Raw genomic sequence first — 25,742 nt, forward strand, 5'->3', positions numbered from 1 at the left:
AGACTACCTTACAATGTTTTCTTCACATCTCCAGCAAAATAAAAACCAACCAAAATAATAAAAAAATCATGAATTTCATTAAAATTTGTAAAAAAATATATTTTTTCTTTTTGTTTTCTTTTATAAAAAATAATTTTCTTAAAAAAATTTTTCTAATTATCACAGACTTTTAAAGCTTTTCCTTAAATTTACGGTTTTCATTTTCAATGGAAGACACAAGGTGTGGAAGTTTCTTATAGAATTGTTCGCTCATCTTAAGCTTGAGCCCAACGATCCTGGAAACAGGTTATTTGTTGATCTGCAGCCGAGGTCCAAAAGAATGTTCCCTGTTCGGTGCGAATGAAGTGAACAGGAACATATAATTCCTCTTCAGCTGAGAGACGTTCATTGATGTCATTTTCAAAAGATTCCATGGATGAGCAATCCGATTCCAGACTGGCATTGCGGCTATTTTCCAATGACTCCAGAGATTCCATTGATTCGGCAGCAATTTTCTTGGATTTTTGTTGTTTGAAGATTTGTTTTAATAGTTTCATCATGCTGTAGCTGCTGGTATTCGATTTTTTGTTGGAAATGGTGATATCCATTTTGTTATATTGTTGAGAAGAAATTTCTACGCACATTTTGATGCTTGTGTAGAGGAATGTTGTGAACTGTTGAATTGGTATCGAGTGAATGATGCTGTCCTCTAACAACCCCCGGTCTTTTATACTCTCAGCACTTGGCATTGGATATGTGAGAGAAAAAGGATATGCAGGTTTTGAGAAAACTACCATCTCTTAAAACAATAACGTGTCTGTCCTTTTGTTTGATTTTTTTTCCTTTCGAATCGTGGGAACGCTCAGTGAAACTCAAAATTCTGCTAGACAAATAATTGATGATCCCTTTTATTGTTGTTGTCGTCTGGTATTAGAGGCTATGTGTTTTGTTAGTTTAGGATGGGTTAGATTCCATTACAATAAGAATTGTGCCATACGATTTTGGAATGTTTCCCACGCAATTGGGAAAACCAAAAATGAATGCGGGGGGTTGTTTAAATTTTTAGGGAAGCGAGCAGAACGTGATCATTTCTGCTCACGAGTAATTGTGTCTGTGTGCCAGTGTTAATAACACGCGTAAGAATTGTTTGGAGTCGTGTGTTAAGCTCGAGTTATCACGAGTTAGCCTTTGGAATGAGCCGTGGTAGTGAAATAAAGAAAACAAGTATCCTTGACATTCTGGTTGCCAAATAGGTATCCACATTAGGCCGGGACTATATGAATACCTTAATGCTCGCTTCACGTTTCTGATTGTTGGGATTGTACTGAGCAAAAAAGTCCACTAGACCATATGTCTATTTTTTGTCCACGTTTTTTTTTGGATATTTTGACATATAACAGCTAAAAAATTGAGATCTTCTATACAACACTAAGACAAAAATTTTAGCCAAGACAATAATTATGAACTGTCTAGAACATCGCAAAAACATCAATAGAAATCCGTTGCGAAAAAAAGAAGTTATGCCCGTTTAAATTTTAAAATCTAGGATCCCCTGTTTTTCACTACTTCTACCTTTAAACTGTGCAACACTGCAAATGCAAACAACTTCTAATGGGCATTTTCTGAAGGTATAAAACCCTTAATTGGGTTTTGTATTATGATATCGTCTTTGGATTTTATAGCCTCATCTAAACCGGGCTAAAACGACCCTTTTTTCTACTGATCGGGGCTTTATCTCAGAAACCAATAACATTATAGCCCGAAAGAAGAACAACTTAGGTGTCAAACAGAAGAACGGGGAAAAACTGCCTCTAGCGCATAAAAATCGGTAAAATATACATATGAAAGTTTACATAATTTCTGGAATTATGGTCAATAGCAGCTAAACTATTGGGATTTGAACCAAGCAAAATTTCGTAAAAAGTTTCCAATGGACTCAGTAATTCTTCAGAACATTCTGAAACTCTAAAATAGTTATTTCAGGTTGTTTAGGCTGTATTTCAGATCATACTTTCTAAAAACCATATTTAAAACAATGTTCACAATATTTTTTACAACCTAGTATCCCTGTATGATATGTTGATGAGCTTTTACTTAAGATTACATAAAATCTTAATAATAAAGTGATTCGATAAAAAAGCTTCCGCACAAAAAGCATTTAAAGTTTTTATTTTTTTCAGAATTTTGGAAAATTTTTTGAAGTCACTGTAATAGCTCATTTAGACTAGCCAAAAATCCTCGACTGGATTTAATAATTCCAGTACAAATCTCATTGCATTTAGATATACATTTTGGAGGATTTAAATGGCAGTCAGCTGATTTTTGTTCATAGCACAATTACCAAGGTAGATGCATCAGCCCATCTGTAAATTGAAAACATACGACAAATTACAAATTTATTGTTTAATACTGAAAATAGCTGTGTCTTTTTACGTGATAATTAGTAATAATTATTACTAATGTTGCAGATTTTGACAGTTGTATAAAGGAAAAGTTGCCGGAAAAAATGTTTCAGCAACATTTGGTAAGTAAAAAGACACCCCTAATGTTAGCACATTATGCTACTAATGCTAACTAAAGAGCAAATAAAGAATTATTTTATCGCAGTTTGCCCATCTAAAATAAATAAACGAATTATTTTATCGTTTAGACATCTTAAATATAAGTCTTGGTTGATTAAAATCAGCTTTGTACATCAAAACAAATTTAATTTTTCCGCCTCGTTTACAAATTTTTACATTTTAAATTATTTTTAGTATAGCAATTTACCTATGCATCTACCTTGTTTCTTGTGCCAGCTTGCAACTTTTTGTATTTTCTAGCAACATGTTGCAAAAAACAGAGTTGTATACGAGGATTTATGCCAGATTTAAAATAAATCCACTCAATACGAGGATTTATTTTGTATGGGAAATCTGGTAGATTTTGGCTGGATTTAGCAAATAAAACCTGATAATATGCTAAATCCGGCTAATGAAGTCATATCTAAATGGGCTATAAGACGATATTTATCTGAAATCAGGGCATAGGAGCACACGACATAACTAAAATGACATAACCGTTTGTTTTTCTCTAATTTTATCATTATATCATTACATATGTATATGTCATATGTCATTTATATTATATAACTTTATTTCATATATCATAAAAATAAAATGTGGTTTGTGCGGGACCTATTTCAAGATTTAAATGGAATAAAAGTTATTTTAGTCATTAATAGGCAACAAGTTATTCATTCGTGCAATAGGTAATCATTTTTTGAAATTTTTTTTCGTTTCATATAATTTTTTCAAAAAAAGATTTTTTTGAAAGTGGTTTGTGCTGAACCTTTATTTATAATAAAATGGATTTAACGTTATTTTAGGCATTAATAGGCAAAAGCTCATTCATTCTCACTACAGGAAATTATTTTTGAAATAAAAATATCAAAAAGTCATAACCCTATTGTTTATTTTCATACTTGGAATTTCAATGCATCGTTCATATATTTATCAAATTTCTTTTGAAAAATATGCTAGAAATAGAGTGATAGAGGCATTTTACAAGAATGGAATGCTCTGAAGAGTTGTCAATTACACTCCAGTGGATATTTCTTTCAAAGAAAAGTTAGAGAAAAATGTAACAGTTTCGGAAATATGGTGCTAAATATGCAAAATAATGGAATTTTTAGATATACTCGTATTATGCATTTTGAGGCAACAAGAGCAGTTTTGCGAGGTGATTATTACTCCAACTATTTTCTTTATGCTCTCAACTAGAAGTTTGCTTCAGAGGTTCAAAATAGATTCGAATTGGTTTCAGAAATATTACCTCGATTTGCACTAAAAGCAATATTTAACCATGTTTAGAAGAAGCCATAAAATCTAAACCCCATGTAACAACACAAAGCCCAAATAGGGTTTTTGTCGATTGGGTCTGTATTTTCATAAAATCCGCAGTAGAAGTTGTTTGCACAAAATTAGCTTGAAAATGTTGCACATGTGCAGAGAAAAAAATATGTTTGATCCAACAATATTCCAAGAGCAAAATATATATTGTTAACATATTGTTGGATTCCTTATGTAGTATTGTCAATCCAACAATCGTTATTGTCACACTGGACTATATTATGTGTTCTAAATATAAATATGTATTGTCACTTTGACACTATAACGCTTTGGACCAAACATGTAATTACGATAGTTTTGGTTAGAGGTAACAATATATGTGGTTGCAATTCACAATAGTTTTGGTTCAAATGGACAATAAACATTGTTAGAACTTACAATTGTTTTGGTCAGAATTAACAATATTTATTGTTGCAATTCACAATAGTTTTGGTCCAAATAGACAATAAATATTGTTAGAACTTACAATAGTTTTGGTCAGAAGTAACAATATTTATTGTTGCAATTTACAATCGTTTTGGTCAAAATAGACCATATATATTGTTAGAACTTACAATAGTTTTGGTCAGAAGTAACAATATTTATTGTTGCAATTCACAATTGTTTTGGTCAAAATAGACCATAAATATTGTTAGAACTTACAATAGTTTTGGTCAAAAGTAACAATATTTATTTTTGCAATTCACAATAGTTTTAGTCAAAATGGATAATAAATATTGTTAGAACTTACAATAGTTTCGGTCACAAGTAACAATATTTATTTTTGCAATTCACAATAGTTTTGGTCAGAAGTAACAATATTTATTGTTGCAATGCGAAATGGTTGGAATAAAAATTGTACACCTACCTTTTTAATGTGTTACATTTAAAAAAATATATAAAAAGTTTCATTGTATTATTTATTTCATATATGATTTTTAAAACATTTATATGACACTGATTTGAGATAATTTTAATTTCGATTGACGCTAATTTTATTTAGTTTAACAAAGATTTGTCTCTTGATATGCAAATAAAGCATGTTGGTAAACTATTTCTTGTGATTTACTCGGTCAGGAAAATTGTGAATCCAAGTCGTTAGTAGAATTTGAAGCTAAATTAAAAAAGAAAATATGTTAGAAATAAAGCTTATTAAAAGTACAAAAAGAAGATACTTACTAATTAATTTAATGCCCAAAACAAAATCGGTTGAAGAAATGTATTGATGCACCAAATTACTGAATATAACTGTCGGTGATTAGTTTTATGTTTTCTTAACTACATTTAAAAAGTCTGCAGCAAAACAATCCTTAACCCGCTAAATAAAAAAGTTAGTTAAAAACAGACACACAAAACTACGCAATAAAATAAAAGTGTCAGCAGTAGTCGTTTCTTTTGCTTTCATTGCAAAAATTATTAGACTGTTGCAACGCGCTCTTTATATTTTAAATTAAAATAGAATTCCGACAATTCGTTCACAAAAACACAAATTTAAAAAAAAAAACTATTTCTATTTTCTCTTCGTATAGTAAATTTCAACCACCTTTTTGTTTTTAGCTTTCCACAAAACACACACACATAACAACTTACATACGATAGTAGAAGAAGAGATTCAAAAGAGGTGGTGTCAAACAACAATGAAAAATAGTATTGGTAAAAATGGACAATAAATATTGTTAGAATTTAGAACAGTTGCGGTAAAATTATCTATATTTACAATAGTTTTGGTAAAAACTACAAACGCGTGTCATAAACATTATTCAGTACAAAAAGAAAACAAAATAGATCGACGTTTTCAAGAAAATTTAATTTATTGTGTCAAAAATTTATGTATTATCGGAATTCTTCTTTAATATCTCCTTGCAATGTTGTTTTTCTAAGTTTATAATCACTAATGTTTTACTTTTTTTGATCCACTTTCTTTGACTGCCAAACAAAAACTGATTAGGCGCAAAGAATGCACAAACACAAATAACTTCACCGGCTACCACACATAAACTAAAGAGAGCAAAACAAGAATGCAGCTACTAGAATCCAGAGAAAATACTCAACAAGTTAACGGGAGAGAGTATAGTCAAAAATATGTATTTTTGAACTAATAATAGAAATGTTCAATCCTAAATTGTGTATCTACTGAAAAAACAAAATAACAATACGTATTTAAAACTACAACAAAAGCGAATTTTTTAAATGACAATATTTTTTGTAAAAATTCTAGATTATGATAGTTCCTACCAATCGGTATTGTTAATTATTTTTACAATATTGCGGAATTTCGAAAGTTGTTTTTGTTTTTTATGTTTGGAGCAAAATCTTGTATTTTTGGATTTGCAATACAATGCTTGAACAAAACAAATACAATTTTGGAGCAAAAATTGATATTTTTGTTCCAACAAAACCGAAAAATATTTTTTCTCTGCGTGCAGTATTATAAAACAATATTTTATTTGTCCATGGATAGAATTTTTGAATCAGAACGCTTGAGCATTTTTCTGGTCAAATTTTGAAGCACAGTGTCATTTATCGACATTTTTCAGGCCAAGCCACCCTGAAAGAGCATTCCAATGCTTTTGCGAGAGTTCTTAATTATTAGGTTGGCTACAATTATCGTCTTAGTATTGGATCGAAAATCTTAATGGTTTAGCTGTTATATGCCAAAATATCCAAAAACGTGCATAAAAAAAGTCAAGTCAAAATCGGAAGGCTCGATTTTCACCGTAGGCATATCGTTGGTGTCATGCTTAAGTGTTCAATTCGTCATTTTTTACTTTTCGAGATATAGGTGTTTTCTAATGTTTTTCCGTATGCTCTTTCTGAATTATTGGTCGGCTTTATCCTAGATATCTACATTTAATCCCGAAATCTTAAGTTTTTTTAGGTATGAAATGAATATTTTTATTTATTTATTTTAAATTTTTTTATTATATATTTTAATTTTTATATACTATTAATATTCATAGTAACTTACAAATTTTAAAACAAATTTAAAAAATTAGAACTTTTATTTTCGATTTAGAGGTTTAAAGTTATTCTACATTTGTGTCATAAGTGTGGATATGTAACAAATCGACAAAAGTTCTATTTTTAAAAAAATTCTCTATAACTTCTATATTCCAACAAATATTCTTCTAAATTTTTGCAAAATTCTTCTATATACTACTATTAACAATTCAAGTCATAAATAAAAATTATTTCTTCAGAGAGATCCTCAGTTGATTTGCAAACTGAAAAAATGCGATTATCTCAAGACGGGAAAATGGCGTATGGAACACTTAAGCATGATTCCGACAATATGCTCTAGTAAACTTTTTTCCTTTTTTTCCAATCCCAGGTATCAGAAACACAAAGGGTCCATAAAGGTTTTTTCCTTCCATACAAATCGCCCCGCCCTAAGGTGTATACTTAGACATTCTCAAATTTAGCCCCTAAGAAAGCTATTCCAGCAAGAACATCACTGGGCTATCTGCGCCAAAGCCTGAAAATAAATTATTTCAGCTATGATTGCATGAAATTCCCACCAAAGTCCAAAAAATGAAATAAATACTCATACCAAATTATGTTTAAAATTTTAAAAATTATATTTTTTGTTTTCATTTCTTAAAACATAAATTATTTTCTTGGAAAATATTTTTTCTTAAATTATCACAGTTTTTTTCGTAAAGCTTCTCTTGTTGTTTGTATAACAGTTTAAGGCATTTCAGTGGCGGGAAGACATCAATAGATGATTTCTTTATAATTTCGTCTAAGCTTGGGCCCAACGATCTTGCATATAGGCAGCAGAAGTCCAAAACAAGGTACCGTGTTCGGTGCGAACAAAGTGAACTGGAACTGTGGTGGTGTATTCAAATTCTTGCTCCTCCTCCATCTTTTCATAGGATTCATTGATGTCATTTTCATAGGATTCCATTGAGACACAATCTGATGATGTTTCAAGACTGGCATTGCGGCTATTTTCCAAAGATTCAATTGAGTCGGAGGCAGCAACAGAAGCTTTCTTGGATTTGAAGATTTGTTTAAACAGCTTCTTCATGCTGGAGCTTTTCTTCTGGGAGATGGTGATGTCCATGTTGTGATATTGGTTTTGTGTAATTTCTACGCACATTTTCAATGTTGTTTTGTGGAGTGTTCTTTACAAGAAGACAAATCGAGTGAGAATGATGCTGTACCTTGGGATGCATTGGCCTTTTATACTCTCGTCAGGTTAGAAAGGACATGCAGGTAAATGAAAATCTACCAGCTCGTGGACAATAGGATTTGTAATCTATTGTTTTCGATGTACCTTTCTGATCGTGGGAATGTCTAGTGAAACTAAAATTTTTAGGTGAATCATAAAAAAATAACAATTAGGACCCTTTATATATTTGTTGTTGCTTGTTCATAACCGGGTATGGTGAACACGTGTGCGCACAAAGAACATAAATTCCAATAGAATAAGAATGTTAGTAATGTTTCGAATTGTTTCCCACGCAACTGTGACAATAGGATTTTGACAATAAAACTCATGAAGTAGTTTACTTCTAGTTTTACGAAGGACTAGAAAAATATTTTATTCTACCTTAACAAGGCATTTAAAACTTAGCCTGGATTGTAAGGCGTAAAGAAGCTCGTGCCACATAGAGGTATCATCATCATTTGGTGGGACTATTACAAAATATTTAAACTTATAATGAATGGTTTGGTAAAATATAGTGTTTTGGAAGGCTATTCCAACCTTTTATTGGATAGGTGGAAAATAAATGATTCATTCACACACCTGTGATTTGTTTTTTTTTTTATTTTTTATTGTATTGTAGATATGGTTTTGGGTTTGAAGCCTATCAATGAGGTCTTTAAAGGAGTCAAGTGTAAGGCTTCAATATGACTCAACAGTGAAGTAAGTGCTCGTGGATTCGAAAAAAAGGGCAATTCATTTTTTCAATACACTATGGACGATTTTGAGTTACAGCGTAAGGAAACAATTAAATGGATTTGGATTGCGAATTCAGGATTAAATCACTGTAGCACCTCTTCAATAGATATCTCAATGATATTGTTTTGGTAAATATATGAAAATTGCAAACAGTGTTGAAAACATAAAAGTTTAAATACTACAAGAAATCGCTGTAGGGTGTAATGATCCTGTAATAATGGATTTCATTAGAGAAATTCTATTTGTACAAAGTTATGAAATTTATTAAATTCGTTTATATTTGGATTGGTCTTGTAAATCACTCGGTGAATGTCGAGTAATTCCAACAAAGCCACAAAAGAGTTATTGGGAGTAGAGAGAAATTACAATTTCCATTGATTAGGTAAAACTGATACCCTGGCTTAAGCAGGCACGTCGCTCAATGGAATATATATAATTGGCATATTGCACTTTTCAAGAAAACTACCAAAAATGTTCGTAGATTTTTTCATCTGAAAGGAGCACATCCTAATATGGTGTCTGAATTTTTTTGTTGAAATCCTTTTTTTAAAGTAAAAGCGCTTTGCGGTGCCAAACTCTAGCTTGAAAACGAATTAACCGATCGTCATATATTTTTGTGGGCTTATTTAGAACATAAAGATATAGTCCTTCCTCCACTTCTTTCCAAAAATATTAGATTTTACTGAAAGGGTGGACCAAAAAAGTCAAAGTTTAAATTTAAAAAAAAAAACTGAGTTTTTCTGGTCATAAAACGGGTAATTTTTTAAATAAAATCGATCGATGAAGGACTATATTTTGATGTCCTTCATAGCCTCCCAAAATTGTATGACAATAGTTTTTATGTTGCATGCAACATTGAGAGAATATAGTCCTCTATCTCCTCTACAAATTTGTTAACATTCCTCATACCCATAATTACGAAACGCTTATATGTGCTAAGGAACTGATAATATTGTTGTTCTTTATTATACATCGATTTCATGCTATGATTTTACGCAGAAAAAATATCTATAAGAAGACCTATTCCTGAAAAACTGTGATTGTGTGACCATTTTATCCATTTCGTTTTACCATGAAGAAAATGTCAATTTAAAAAAAACAACACAACACAGTTTGGCCATAAGTGTCCAATTGACCATCATTAAGGCTGCCAGTAATTTAACAACGGTATAAATAGTTGGCATTTTCCCCGAAAGTGTGGTACGAGCTTAGGCTCGAGTTAGGCGCATGCTTTCGAACCTTACTTCTCTTTACAAACAAACTCAAGTCAAGACACACGTTACTTTCTTACCACACTTTGTAATCAATTATTGTTAAACAAGCACGACAAAAAAATCTTATTTCCAAGCATTTGTCCCCCCTACACAACCTTATCTGAACAAGAACAGCAAAGGACACAAAAACACTCGGTGTGTCTAATTTCCACTTTTACCACACTGAAATGCGTGGGAAACATTTAAAAATTTGTAGCTCACTTCTATTTCTATTAAGGAAATGTCTGTTTGAAAAATAAACATGATCGTGCACAGAATATAAAATCATGCATAGACAACAACAAGAAAGGATCATAGAGTTTGCTGATAAGGATCAGCAACCTAGACAATTCATTTCTCCAAAAATAAAAATAAAACTACTTTACTAAACGTTCCCACGATTTGAAAGGAAATTCAAACAAAGTGAACAGACACACAAGTATTTTAGGATCTGGTAGTTTTCTTAAAACCTGCATGTCCTTTTTCCTTCACATCTAGGATGATGCCAAGTGCTGAGAGTATAAAAGGCCAGGAGTTGTTAGAGTACAGCATCATTTTCACCATAACATTTCAACAGTTCACAACATTCCTTTACACACAACAGACACAGCCATCAAAATGTGCGTAGAAATTCTTTCTCAACAATACAACAAAATGGATATCACCATCTCCAACAAGAAAACCAGCAGTTACAGCATGAAGAAGCTGTTGAAACAAATCTTCAAAAACGAAAAATCCCAGAAAGTTGCTACCGACTCAATGGAAACTTTGGAGTCATTGGAAAATAACCGCAATGCCAGTCTTGAAAAGGATTGTGCATCAATGGAATCCATTGAAAATGACATCAATGAACGTCTCTCAGCAGAGGAAGAAACTTATGTTCCTGTCCACTTCATTCGTACCGAGCATGGTACCTTCTTTTGGACCTCTGCTGCTGATCATCCAATAACCGGCTTACAAGATCGTTGGGCTCAAGCTTAAGATGACCACGGCTTTTATTTAACGAAATAAATCAGCAACATCTGTCTTCCATTGAAAATGAAAAAATTTAACTTTAAAAAAGCTTTATACAAAACTGTGATATTTAAAAATATTTTAGGAAAATTAATTTTATAAAAAACGAAAAGAAAATATAATTTTTACTATTTTAAATGAAATTTCAGAAGTTTTATTATTTTGGTTGGGATTAAAACTCAAAAGTTATTTTGATCTTTCAAACAATTCATAATTTTTCAGAGTAGACATAAAATACTTATGTGCCAGAAACCTTTTGAATAAAACTCAGAGTAAAAGTAACTAATTTTAATCTGAGTTTTATTCAAACACTCGTTCTAAGGAATTGATCTTCTTCTGAAAAAATAATCCGCCAAATAACAACGAATCTCATACATGTTAGATTTAGGAGACGCCCTCTACTGGCCTGCAGATTAAATACTATATTAGCAAGGACAACCACCAGTGTGCAACTAGAAGGAATCGATGTTGCTATATGAAGATAGATGTCAGCATAACCATTAACATAAAATTTTAAGAGGAACTACTGCGGGCAAAATGACAACATTTTTATAAAAATGTTAAATTTTAAAACTTTTTAAGGGGGTCCACAGACGCCAATACACGCATTTTGTGGGGTTTTCAAGTGGGACCCACAAAATGATATTTATTTGGATTACACTATGCAACACTGAAAATGCAAACAACTTTTAGTATGCATTTTTTGAAAGTACATATTTAGACTACAAAAACCGTGGTAGGGTTTTGTACTGTCAGATCCAGTTCGGATTTTATGGTCTTATTTAAACCGGGCTAAATCTAAACTTTTTTGCATTTATCAGGCCTTTATCTCAGAAACGAATAGGAATTTGACCTTGCTGTCTTTAGCAATATTGTAGCCCTCAACTAGTAGAAATTATCTTTTGAAAAAAAAAACACATAAGAAAAAGTCCATCTAGGGCATCAAAATATATAAAATATAGAAAATTTTACATAATTGCTGAAATTCTGGTCAGTATTGGCTAAACTATTGGGAGTTGAACCAAGTAACTATTAGAAAAAGTTTTCCAAATAAAGTTTTCAACAATTCTTTAGAACATTCTGAAACCCTAAAATGCTTACTTCATGTTGTTTCAGCGGTATTTCGCATCATGTATTTTAGAACAGGTATTTCAAACACAGTTTATTCTCGCATTTCGGATTTCACTAAATTATTGACATTTTTATTAAATCGTCGTTGAAAAATGTACTGAAAACAACGACATAGAGGCGTTTACGTTTTTCCAAAAGAAAACATTCAGAAAAAATTAACGGTTTTGGAGATACGGTGCGAAATGTATAAAAATTGTGGAATTTGTGCATATATTGAAAAATTTGAGGCAATAAATGTAGTTTTTCGAGTTCATTATTTCTCCCAATATTTTATTCTTGCCCTTATCTACAAATTTGCTTCAGGTCAGAATAAGATTAGCATTGGTTTCAGAGATATAGCCCCGAATTTCTTTAAAAACTCAATATTTAACCATGTTTAGCTGGGGCCATAAAATCCGAGCTGGATCTGACACAACAAAACCCAACTAGGGTTTCTTGTCGTTTGGGTCTGTACTTTCAAAAATCCTCAGTTCGAAGTTTACACAAGATTACCTTAAAAATGTTGCACAGTGTTATTAAAGATTTTTTTACAAGGGGCCATGAAGGGCCAAATATTGAAAAAAATCTTCGTTCTCCTAACCAATTGAAAATATTTTTACGAGGACTCTATGCAGGATTTTTTAGTAGGACAATTTAAAGCATATGTGTAGATTTTAAAGAGATCCCATTGAGGACCATATGTGTGGATTTTTTAAATATTTTTAAGAGGATTCATTGATGACAATATAGTGTTTTTTTAAGATTTTATGAGGACCCATTGAGGACCATATGTTTGGGTTTTTTAAAGATATGTAGGAGGACCCATTGAGGACCATTTACGTGAATTTGTAAAGATTTGTAGGGGGATCTATTGAGGGCCATATAGGTGGATTTTTAAAGATTTTTAGGAGGACCCCTTGAGGACCATATTTATACCTGGATTTTTAAAGATTTTAAGGAGGACCCATTAAGTAACATATACCTAGATTTTTAAAGATTTTTAGGAGGACACATTGAGGACTATATACGTGGATTTTTAAAGATTTTAGGAGAACCCACTGAGGACCATTTACGTGAATTTGTAAAGTTTTTTAGGGGGATCTATTGAGGGCCATATAGGTGGATTTTTAAAGATTTTATGAGGACCCATTGAGGACCATATACATACTTGGATTTTTAAAGATTTTAAGGAGGACCCATTGAGTGACATATACCTAGATTTTTAGGAGGACCCATTGAGGACCATATGCCTGGCTTTTTAATGATATATAGGAGGACCCATTGAGGACCATTTACGGGGATTTGTAAATATTTGTAAGAGGATCTATTGAGGGCCATATACATATGTGGATTTTTAAAGATTTTTAGGAGGTCCCATTGAGGACCATATACCTGGATTTTTAAGATCTTAGGAGGACCATATAGGTGGATTTTAAAATTTTTTTAGGAATACCATCGAGGACCATATGTCTTGATTTTTGAAGATTTTTAGGAGAACACATTGGGGACCAGATATGAGGATTTTTAAAGATGTTTAGGAGGACCAATTGAGGACTACATACGTGGATTTTCAAAGATTTTTAGAAAGACCCATTGATGACCATAGACGTTTATTTTGTCTCAAACATGAATTCTGTAGTCACACCAACATAATTAGAGTTCTAGTGTCAACGTCTACACAAGTTATTTTTTTCAGTGATTGTTATAAAATTCCCAACCAATCACCATTTTTTTAAATTCAAAACTCATATGAAATTATGTTTAAAATTTTAAAAATATATTATTTTTTTCATTTCTTAAATATAAATTATTTTCTTTGAAAATATTTTTTGTTTCTTATATTATCACAGTTTTTTGTAAAGCTTCATTTGTTGTTTGTATAACAGTTTAAGGCATCTCAGTGGGTGGAAGACATCTAATGATGATTTCTTTAAGATTTCGTCTAAGCTTGGGCCCAACGATCTTGCATATAGGCAGCAGAAGTCCAAAACAAGGTACCGTGTTCGGTGCGAACAAAGTGAACAGGTACTGTGGTGTAATCATATTCTTCCTCCTCCTCCACCTTTTCATAGGATTCATTGATGTCATTTTCATAGGATTCCATTGAGGCACAATCTGATGATGTTTCAAGACTGGCATTGCGGCTATTTTCCAAAGATTCCATAGAGTCAGAGGCAGCCGCTTTCTTGGATTTGAAGATTTGTTTAAACAACTTCTTCATGCTGGAGCTTTTCTTCTGTGAGATGGTGATATCCATGTTGTGATATTGGTTTTGTGTGATTTCTACGCACATTTTGAATGTTTATTTTGTGGAGTGTTCTTTATAAGAAGACAAATCGAGTGAGAATGATGCTGTACTTTTGGTTGCATTGGCCTTTTATACTCTCATCAGGTTGGAAATGACATGCAGGTAAATGAAAATCTACCAGCTCTTATACAATAGGATGTGTAATCTATTGTTTTCCATGTACCTTTATGATCGTGGGAATGCCTAGTGAAACTAAATTTTTTTTTGGTGAATCATTAAAAACAATAGGGATTCGGAATCTTTATTGTATATTTGTTGTTGCATTTTCATAATCAGGTATGGTGAACACTTGTGCGCACAGAGAACATAAATTCCAATAGAATAAGAATGTCAGTAATGTTTCGAAATGTTTCCCACGCAACTGTGACAATAGGAATATGGCAATAAAACTCATGGAGTAATTTACTACTACTTCTTCCAAAGATTGGAAAATATATTATTTTACCTTAACAAGGCCAGGATTGTAAGGCCTAACGAAGCTCGTGCCACATATAGGTGTAATAATCGTTTGGGGGTATATTAGAAAATATTTCAACTTATAATAAATGGTTTGGTAAAATATATTGTTCCAAACTCTCTGTGGGCAGATAGAAACCAAATGATTCATTCACACACTTGTGATTTTGTTATTTGTATTGTTAAATATCAGGTTTCGGGTTACAAGGTCATAGGAAGCGCATTTAAAGAAGCAAGTGTAAGTATTCATTGTAACTCAAAAGTAACATGGCGCGCGTGAATAGATTTTAAATAAAGAGACAATTACATGGATATAAATTGCGAATTCAATGTTAAATCACTGTGACGCACCTCTTCAATTGAGATACCACTGTAGTGTTTGATAAATATAAGAAAATTGCAAACAGTGTTGAAAACATAGACGTTCGAATATTACAAGTAATCACTTTCGGGTATAATGATCCTGTAATAATTGATTTCATTAGAGAAATTATTGTTGTAAAAAATTAAGAAATTTATTAAATTCGATTATATTTGGATTGTCTTGTAAACTACTTGGTGAATGTCGAATAATTGCAACAAAGCCACAAAAGAGTTAATGGGAATAGAGATAAATTGCAATGTCCGCACATTTTAAATAGTGATTCGACATCCTTATCTATTGATTAGGCAAAACAGATACCCTAATGTTTGGTTTACATTTACGAAATCCACTCGATTTCAACTGTCAAATCCATAGGTTAAACGTCAAATGAAATCCAGATGAGATTTCATTTGACGTTTGAGATATGGAATTGACAGTTGAAATCGAGTGGATTTCGTAAATGTAAACTTAGCATAAGCTTCGACTTAAGCAGGCACGTCGCTCAGTGGTTTTGGGTATGAATGAACTTGTCTGTTGTGGTATTCTGTAGAGGCAGTGTGGAAATGGACTGCATATGTATGTAATTTCCATTTAAAACACAACAAATCTTTCTAAAACCCTGTGGTGTGGTATTAAGAGAACCATAGAGCGTGAAGTGGTTACAGTGCAACTGAAGTTAGTCAATGGTTACAATATAGGGCCCTACATTTTACAAGGAAATAAAAGGGATTGTCGATTATATTCCAAAATATAGCTTTGTTGAGAATGGTATATTTAAAAGTGGCGTGAGCTAAACGTGGAAATGCCCGATGTTAATATAGGAATCGCAGCAATGATAAGTTAAATTTCACAATTTTAATCTTCCTTCAGAAAATTTTTGATATTTCCCACGAAATCCTCAACAACCAAAAAACAACATTCTTATTTAAACTTTCTCTTCTTTTAATGCCCTTGCACTACATAATCCATCGATGCGCTTTCGTCTGCTCTGATTAGGATATCTAATTGTTTGCAAAACTGATGATATATCAACACGAAATATTCCTAAGAATATTTGGGGAAAACTTGAGTTCGTGTCGATATAAAATTGAGAAGGAATTGTTTATTTCAATACAAAAACCTAAGAGAGCTGATTAGGATTTTTGGCGAATTCCGATACTATACACTTATCTACCTTGCCCTAAAGCAAATCCATTTTAACTACAACCCATTTTAAAAACTTGTTTATTTGAAATTTAAAACAACAGAAATGAGATTAAGCTGGTTTACTTCACAAATAAGAAGAAATTACAAGTAGTTCTTTCAAACACACCTATAGGTCTTAATATAATGATTCTTATATGGCCTTGCAAGGCACACATAAAGTCAAAATATAGATATTAGGACAATATTATGAGGTTCATTATGTGTCATTAGGGTAACATGGAGCAGCTTCGCTACTTCTGTGCATCTGCCATAACCAATTTTATTGATGCTGCATAAATATCGTCAAAATGAAAATTGTAGATCTTCGATAAACTCACAACTTTTCTTTGGGCGACCTTTATGTAGCATCGATAAAATCGGCGTTGGCGATGGTGAAGCTGTCGCATGTTACCCTAATGACATATAATGGTCCTGTAATAATGTCCTAATGTCTATATGCATAGCTTTGAATGACATTGCTTAGTTGTATAATAGTCCCTACGGAGGCACGAGTCTCCACGAGCCTCAGTCTCAAAGCACAAAAATTTTTTTATTGCTGTTTTTGAAATAATCAACTTATATTAAAAAAAGAAAATAATAACAATAATAATAATAATAATAATAATAATAATAATAATAATAATAATAATAATAATAATAATAATAATAATAATAACAATAATAATAATAATAATAATAATAATAATAATAATAATAATAATAATAATAATAATAATAATAATAATAATAATATTGTTCTACAAACATCCCAGACGTGACAAATACTACGGTAAAATATTCCTCTCGTCTACCTCACAGCATTCCCATTGTCAATGTTGCGTGGGAACGAGCCTAAACCTTACTTGCATTCTTATTGTGTTAGAATTTAGGTGTTCTCTCAATCGTGCACACGTGTGCATCTAACACGTTACGAAAAAACAACAAATAACCTAAGGACTCCAATCTCTTTTGTTTTTAATGATTCACCAAACATTTTTAGTTTCACTAGACATTCCCACGATCAGAAAGGTACATCGCAAACAATAGATTACAAATTCTATTGTCTAAGAGCTGGTAGATTTTCATTTACCTGCATGTCCTTTCTAACCTGATGAGAGTATAAAAGGCCAATGCATCCCAAGGTACAGCATCATTCTCACTCGATTTGTCTTCTTGTAAAGAACGCTCCACAAAAAACAACATTCAAAATGTGCGTAGAAATTACACAAAACCAATATCACAACATGGATATCACCATTTCCCAGAAGAAAAGCTCCAGCATGAAGAAGCTGTTTAAACAAATCTTCAAATCCATGAAAACTGCTGCTGCTACTGCCTCCGAATCTATGGAATCCTTTGAATCTTTGGAAAATAGCCGCAATGCGTATCTTGAAACATCATCAGATTGTGCCTCAATGGAATCCTATGAAAATGACATCAATGAATCCTATGAAAAGGTCGTGGAGGAGGAAGAATATGATTACACCACCACAGTACCAGTTCACTTTGTTCGCACCGAACACGGTACCTTGTTTTGGACTTCTGCTGCCTATATGCAAGATCGTTGGGCCCAAGCTTAGACGAAATCTTAAAGAAATCATCATTAGATGTCTTCCACCCACTGAGATGCCTTAAACTGTTATACAAACAACAAATGAAGCTTTACAAAAAACTGTGATAATATAAGAAACAAAAAATATTTTCAAAGAAAATAATTTATATTTAAGAAATGAAAAAAAGAATATATTTTTTAAATTTTAAACATAATTTCATATGAGTTTTGAATTTAAAAATGGTGATTGGTTGGGAATTTTATAATAATCACTGAAAAAAGTAACTTGTGTAGATGTTGGCACTAGAACTCCAATTACGCTGGTGTGGCTACAAAATTCATGTTTAAGACAAAATACTATGGTTATCAATGGGTCTTTCTAAAAATCTTTAAAAATCCACGAATATTCTCCTCAATGGGTCCTCTTAAAAATCTTTAAAAATCCAGGCATATTCTCCTCAATAAGTCATCCTCAAAATCTTTAAAAATCCACGAATATTCTCCTCAATGGGTCTTTAAAAATACACGAATATTCTCCTCAATGGGTCCTCCTAAAAATCAACGCATATTCTCCTCAATGGGTCCTCCTAAAAATCTTAAAAAAATTCACGTTTATTCTCCTCAATGGGTCGTCCTAAAAATATTTAAAAATCCAGGTACATTCTCCTCAATATGTCCTCCAAAAAATCTTTAAACATCCACGCATATTCTCCTCAATGGGCCCTGCTAAAAATATTTAAAAATCCACGTACATATATTCTCATCAATGGGTCCTCCTAAAATCTGTAAAAACCACGTATATTCTTCTCAATGGGTCCTCCTAAAATCTGTAAAAATCCACGTATATTCTCCTCAATGGATCCTCCTAAACATCTTTCAAAATCCTCGTATATGGTCCTCAATGGGTCTTCCTAAAAATCACCTAAAATCTTAAAAAATCCACGTATATATATGATCCTTTAAAAATCCAGATACATGGTCTTCAATGGGACCTCCTAAAAATCTAAAATCCTATATGGCCCTCAATAGATCCCCTTACAAATATTTACAAATCCTCATAAATGGTCCTCAATGGGTCCTCCTATATATCATTAAAAAGCCAGACATATGGTCCTCAATGGGTCCTAAAAATCTTTAAAAGTCTAGGTATATGGCCCTCAATAGATCCCCCTACAAATCTTTACAAATTCACGTAAATGGTCCTCAATGGGTCCTCCTAAAGATCTTTAAAAACCCAGGCATATGGTCATCAATGGGTCCTCCTATAATCTTAAAAAAATCCACTATATTGTCATCAATGAATCCTATCAAAAATATTTAAAATCTACAAATATGCTTTAAATAGTCCAGCTAAAAAAATCCTCCATAGAGTCCTCGTAAAAATCTTCTCAATTGGTTAGGAGAACCAAAATTTTTTCAATATTTGGCCCTTCTGGGCCATTGTAAAAAATCTTTAAAAATCCTTTGGGTCCCACTTGAAAACCCCACAAAATAAGTGTAAAGGTCTCTGTGGACCCTCTTAAAAAACAATTAAAATATAACAGTTTTATAAAAATGTTGTCATATTGCCCGCAGTAGTTCCTCTTAAAATGTTAATGATTATGCTGACATCTATCTCCATATAGCAACATCGATTCCTTCTTGTTGCACACTGGTGGTTGTCCTTGCTAAAATAGTATTTAATCTGCAGGCCAGTAGAGACCGTCTCCTGAATCTAACATGTATGAGATTCATCGTTATTTGGCGGATTATTTTTTCAGGAGAAGATCAATTCCTAAGAACGAGTGTTTGAATAAAACTCAGAGTAAAATTAGTTACTTTTACTCTGAGTTTTATTCAAAAGATTTCTGGCACATAAGTATTTCATGTCTACTCTTAAAATTATGAATTGTTTGAAAGATCAAACGAACTTTTGACTTTTTAAACCCAAACAAAAAATAAAAAAATCCGAAATATCATTAGAATTGTAAAAATTATATTTTCTTTTCGTTTTTTTATAAAATTCATTTTCTTAAAATATTTTTAAATATCACAGTTTTGAATAAAGCTTTCTTAAAGTTACAGTTTTTAATTTCTAATGGAAGACAGATGGTGGTTATTTTTAATAAAAGCCGTGGTCAGCTTAAGCTTGAGCCCAACGATCTTGTAAGCCGTTTATTTGATGATCAGCAGCAGAGGTCCAAAAGAAGGTACCATGCTCGGTGCGAATAAAGTGGACAGGAACATACGTTTCTTCCTCTGCTGAGAGACGTTCACTGATGTCATTTTCAATGGATTCCATTGATGCACAATCCTTTTCAAGACTGGCATTGCGGTTATTTTCCAATGACTCCAAAGTTTCCATTGAGTCGGCAACAACTTTCTGGGATTTTTCGTTTTTGAAGATTTGTTTCAGTAGCTTCTTCATGCTGTAACTGCTGGTTTTCTTGTTGGAGATGGTGATATCCATTTTGTTGTATTGTTGAGAAGGAATTTCTACGCACATTTTGATGGCTGTGTCTGTTGTGTGTAAAGGAATGTTGTGAACTGTTGAAATGTTATCGAGAAAATGATGCTGCACTCTAACAACCCCTGGCCTTTTATACTGTTACGAATGTAACTGATAGGTTTAAGTTAATTTAGTTTAATTTCCGTTAATTTAAAAATTTGAATTGTAACGTAACGTTTTATTACGCAGTTATTTTATTTAAGCAACAACAACTACCATGTAGAACTCTCTTCATCATTCTAGTCGTTACATTACCTTTTGTTAATGTTCTTTTGTTTGTTTTGCCATAATCATGTAATTATCGTTTAGTTTGTTACTTCTTTTCTTGCATTTATTTATTGTTGTAATTACGTCATTACTGTGCTGGTCTACTTGTATGTATGTGAGTATGGTTGTTCGCTTAGTGCGAATGTGCGTCTGTGTGTTCGCTGCACAGATTCGAGATGTTGCCATATGTGTTCTAGAGGACTCTAGAACAGGGAGACTTTGGGGTATAAATACAGGGGAACTGGCAATGACGAGTGTAGTTGTGTTTTAAGCGTCGAACTGAACAGATCGGTTAAATAAGAGCTGCGTGCTAACTAGAGACTTGCTGTGTGCTTTGTAATTAAAGTCGGTTCTGAATAAGTGTAATAAAGTAAATAAAGCATTGTAGAAACGTAATCTAAAACGAACCCTGTTTTATTTGGTACAAATCGTATCGGGGAATAAAACAACGTCTACACGGAGATTAGTTAAATCTAATTCCGCAACAATACTCTCAGCTCTTGGCATCATCCTAGAAAAAGGACAAGCAGGTTTAAAGAAAACTACCAGCTCCTAAAATAATTGTGTGTCTGTTCACTTTGTTTGATTTGCCTTTCAAATTGTGGGAACGTCTAGTAAAGTAGTTTTATTTTTTTTTTTGGAGAAATGAATTGTCTAGTTTACTGATCCTTATCAGCAAACTCTATGATCCTTTCTTGTTGTTGTTTCTATGCATGATTTTATATTCTGTGCACGATCATGTTTATTTTTCAGACAGACATTTCCTTAATAGAAATAGAAGTGAGCGACCAATTTTGAAAAGTTTCCCACGCATTTGAGTGTGGTAAAAGTGGAAATTAGACACGCCGAGTGTTTTTGTATCCTTTGCTGTTCTTGCTCAGATAAGGTTATGTAGGGACAAATGCTTGGAAATAAGAATTTTTGTGTTGCTTATTTAACAATAATTGATTACAAAGTGTGGTAAGAAAGTAACGCGTGCCTTGACCTCAGTTTGTTTGCAAAGAGAAGTAAGGTTCGAAAGCATGCGCCTAACTCGAGCCTAAGCTCGTACCTCACCTTCTGGAGAAAATACCAACTATTTATACCGTTGTGAGGTTACTGGCAGCCTAAATGATGAATAATTGGGCACTTATGGCAAAACTGTGTTGTAAATCTCAAATGTTTTTTTAATTGAAATTTTCTTCATGGGAAAACAAAAGATAAAATTAACACAATCACTTTTTTCCAGACTATGTCTTGTAGATATTTTTTATGCGTAAAATCATAGCATAAAATTGGTGTATAATACGAGTAAAGGACAATAAGGTTATCAGTTCCTTAGCACCTATGAAGCGCTGTGTAATTATGGGTATGAGGAATGTTAACAAATTTGTAGGAGAGTTCCATATACGTGGGCCAATTCTTCTTCTTCTTTATTTGCCAACCCGTATTCGGGTGTTGGCGATCATACAATTGTTTTACATTGTTAACAATTTAATTATATTTTTTATTCCATTATAGATAGGTTTCGATTCTTGGCAGCATTCAGGAGGTTTCTTTCGTCTTGCAGTCCCGTCCATTCTTGAATATTTCTTATCCATGATGTTTCTTTTCTGCCTCTTGGTCTTCTTCCATCTATTGTGGTTTGGATAATGACTTGGAGGAGCTTATATTGCTATCATTGCGCATTATATGGCCCAGATAAGATGTTTTTCGGCTTTTTACATCGCGTGTTATTTGTCGTTCCACATTCATCCGTCGTAGTACTTCTTCATTTGAAACGTGGTCAGTCCAGCGAATTTTTAGAATACGACGATAAATCCACATTTCAAAAGAATTTAGTCGTTTTTCGTCGGCTAATTTTATCGTCCAAGTTTCTGCAGATTATAATAATACTGACCATATGTAGCATCTGACAAAACGTATTTTCGTTGAAAGGCTTATGTCATGGCTGGTTAGCGTTTTCTTATATTTGGAAAATGAATTTCTTGCCATTTCGATTCGGCACTTAATTTCACTTGACATATCCCATCGGTCATTTATCTGGACTCCTAGATATTTATATGTTCTTACACGTTCTATTTCTATGTTATTAATTATCATAGGTACATTATTTTCCACCTGTTTTCTGCTGACAATCATATATTTAGTTTTTCTTATGTTTATTGATAATCCATATTTTTCACTGGTCTTCATGAGTGCATCTATTAGTCTTTGTAGCCCTGCTAAGCTGCTTGCCAGTAATGTGGTGTCGTCAGCGTAACGAATGTTATTGATGAGGATGTTATTTATGCTAATGCCAATGTTTTTGGAAGCTATTGATTCTTGAAAAATTTTTTCAGAATATATGTTAAAGAGAAGAGGTGACAAAATACATCCTTGCCGTACACCTTTCGAAATTGGGATATTGTCAGATAATTCACCATCCACTTTAATATTTGATACTTGTTTCCAGTATAGATTTTGAATACATCTTTTATCACATTCTTCTAGTCCAATATCGGTTAAAATATCCATCAACTTATCGTGTTTTACGGTATCAAACGCCTTCTCGTAGTCCACAAAACAAAGAAAGACGTCCTTTTGAACTTCGCGGCATTTTTGTACTAGAACGTGAAGTCCAAGCAATGCTTCTCGGGTACCCATGCCTTCTCTGAATCCAAATTGTGTGTTACCCATATGCATCTCGCATAATGGGTATATTCGTCTGTGTATTATTTTTAAAAAGATTTTTAGAGCATGGCTCATAAGGCTAATTAGTCTAAAATCACCGCACAAATTCGCATTGTTTTTTTTTAGGTATGGTTACAAATGTCGATTCCAGCCAGTCTTGAGGGTAATGTCCTGTGGCGTAAATTTGATTGAATAATCTCAATATTAGTTGTATATTTCTTCCTTCTATTAGTTTCAGTACTTCGGTGGGTATTTCATCAGGACCCGATGCTTTTTTATCTTTCATGGTTTTTATTGTTGCTCTTAATTCTTCCTCTGTAATGGGTCTTATCGTTAAACCGCTTTGATATTCTGTATTTTGTAATTGTGTTCGGCTTTCGTCCGTAAATAGAGCTTTTATATATTTTTCCCAAAGTTTTTTCTTTTCAGAAACTTCGTAATGTGCTATATTGTTTTCATCAAAGAGAAATGTGGAAGATCTTCTGGAATATATCCCGGATGCCTCTTTCAATTTTTTATGGAGATTGAAATCGTCGTGGAGAATTTGTAATCTTTCAATTTCCTGGCATTGTTTTCTTATTTGTGCATTTTTTGCAGCCCGTGTTGCGATTTTAATTTCCTGGTTGATTTCCCAGTATTTTTCGTAGTTTATGTTTTTGTATTTGCTTCTTTCTTTGCGTAGAGCTCGTATTTCATCTGTCACCCATGATTTTTCTCTATTAGACGTTGTGGTGCCTAACATATTATTAGTTATGTTGTTGATGGATTCTTTAACATCATCCCATATATTTTCGCTATCTTCAGCGATGTTATTCAGTTCGGCATTTAATCGGGTTTTTACCGCATGTCTCGTCAATTCATCATCAAGTCTATCAAAATTTAACTTCTTCTGCGTTTTTTTCTTGCGTGTTATTGCCAGTTTTATGCGTATTTTGCAAACTAGAAGAATGTGGTCCGAGGGAACGTCAGCGCCGGGATATGTGGAACATTTGTTCACACAGGAAGCATATCTTTTATTTATTAAAATGTAATCTATTTGGTTTCTGACAATATTCTCACTGTTATCTTGTGGCGACTTCCATGTATACAAACGCCTCGGATGGAGGCAAAACAACGTATTAGTAACTTTGTATTTATACTCTTGGCAGAATTGAATTAATCTCTCGCCTCTTTCATTTCGTTTACCTAAACCAAATTTTCCTGTTACATCAGTTGTTTCTTCCTTCCCAACTTTTGCATTAAAATCTCCCTGGATTATTGTAATTTCGTGTTGTTTCGTCATTGTCAGTAATTTTTCCACATCATTATAAAATTGTTCTATTTCCTCATTGCTACCATCACATGTAGGTGCATAGACTTGTATTACATTTATGTTAATCGGTTTTGCGGACAATTTAATCATCATTACTCTATCAGATACTGGGAAGAATCCTGTGACGCTGGGTGCAATATTGTTTTTGACTAGGATAGCAACACCTTTTCTGTGGATTCCGTCAACATTGCCTGAGTGATAAACCTTTGTGTTTTCAGAGAAGAACTCTGAGCTTTCAGTCCACCATGTCTCACTTATACCCAATATATCTATTTGTAGCCGTTTCATCTCGCTTATGGTATTATCAAGTTTTCCAAGCTCATAAAGACTTCGAACATTCCATGTTCCGATGTTAAGTTTTGTTTTACCTCCGGGGATTCTTAGCACCCTCGTTTGGCCGGAGACTGAGGGCCGATTGTTATTTTGTATTTCCATTTTTCATTGTATGATTTTCATGGGATATTACTTTAGTGGTTTCCCGTTGCCTTCTAAAGGGTTTAGAGTTTCCATCTCTGTATTCAGCCGCTCCTCCTGGAATTCAGACGCTGTTTGCTGCCGCCAATCCTTTGGTCAGACGCTGCCGTTTTCCATTTTTTTTTTTCTTTTGGTTCGCCCCGCATATTTTATTTCTGCGGTACCCGCCATATCTGATGAGCGTTCCCCTATCCACCACCTGGGGAGGCGTCCGATGGGAGAGAAAAAAAATGGAAAAAAATAACTCCGCACGGAGTGGGCCAATTAAGGACTATAATTTCTTTTTTTTTTTTAACCCACCTAAAAAACTTTCAAAATACACGGATCTATTTTGCGCCCTATGGGTCTTCCTTGAAAACTTTTATAAATATCCTAGAACATTACATCCCATAGACTCCTAAATATTGCCCTCAATCGGTCCCAACCGACTACAAGAGTGGAATAAGTTATACAAGCGTATTAAAAAGACTAGAAGTTTAAAATAGAATGTTATTCTTTGGAAGTTAAGGATTTTTTGGGGAAATATCTAAAGTTTTCTTAAGGAAGATTA

At 32.9% G+C, this 25,742-nt stretch overlaps 6 protein-coding genes across 6 annotated transcripts; 2 read left to right on the top strand and 4 right to left on the bottom strand.

Annotated features, from left to right (window-relative positions):
- Positions 1-254: 254 nt before the first annotated feature.
- On the bottom strand, positions 255-587 carry LOC141391563 (enhancer of split m4 protein-like). Its single transcript, XM_073964435.1, has one exon. The coding sequence runs from the start codon at positions 585-587 to the stop codon at positions 255-257; it is 333 nt and encodes a 110-aa protein (XP_073820536.1).
- A 7,003-nt stretch (positions 588-7,590) lies between these two features.
- On the bottom strand, positions 7,591-7,914 carry LOC141391564 (enhancer of split m4 protein-like). The gene has a single exon (XM_073964436.1). It carries the CDS (start codon positions 7,912-7,914, stop codon positions 7,591-7,593), a length of 324 nt encoding a protein of 107 aa, XP_073820537.1.
- Positions 7,915-10,664: 2,750 nt separating this feature from the next.
- LOC141391565 (enhancer of split m4 protein-like) lies at positions 10,665-10,991 on the top strand. Its single transcript, XM_073964437.1, has one exon. It carries the CDS (start codon positions 10,665-10,667, stop codon positions 10,989-10,991), a length of 327 nt encoding a protein of 108 aa, XP_073820538.1.
- Positions 10,992-14,076: 3,085 nt separating this feature from the next.
- On the bottom strand, positions 14,077-14,391 carry LOC141391566 (enhancer of split m4 protein-like). Its single transcript, XM_073964438.1, has one exon. It carries the CDS (start codon positions 14,389-14,391, stop codon positions 14,077-14,079), a length of 315 nt encoding a protein of 104 aa, XP_073820539.1.
- A 3,300-nt stretch (positions 14,392-17,691) lies between these two features.
- LOC141391567 (enhancer of split m4 protein-like) lies at positions 17,692-18,027 on the top strand. The gene has a single exon (XM_073964439.1). The coding sequence runs from the start codon at positions 17,692-17,694 to the stop codon at positions 18,025-18,027; it is 336 nt and encodes a 111-aa protein (XP_073820540.1).
- A 2,094-nt stretch (positions 18,028-20,121) lies between these two features.
- LOC141391568 (enhancer of split m4 protein-like) lies at positions 20,122-20,448 on the bottom strand. Its single transcript, XM_073964440.1, has one exon. The coding sequence runs from the start codon at positions 20,446-20,448 to the stop codon at positions 20,122-20,124; it is 327 nt and encodes a 108-aa protein (XP_073820541.1).
- Positions 20,449-25,742: the final 5,294 nt, after the last annotated feature.

This window comes from Musca autumnalis, unplaced genomic scaffold, assembly GCF_047663935.1.
Source record: "Musca autumnalis isolate F117 unplaced genomic scaffold, ASM4766393v1 scaffold_1, whole genome shotgun sequence".
NCBI lineage: Eukaryota > Metazoa > Arthropoda > Insecta > Diptera > Muscidae > Musca > Musca autumnalis.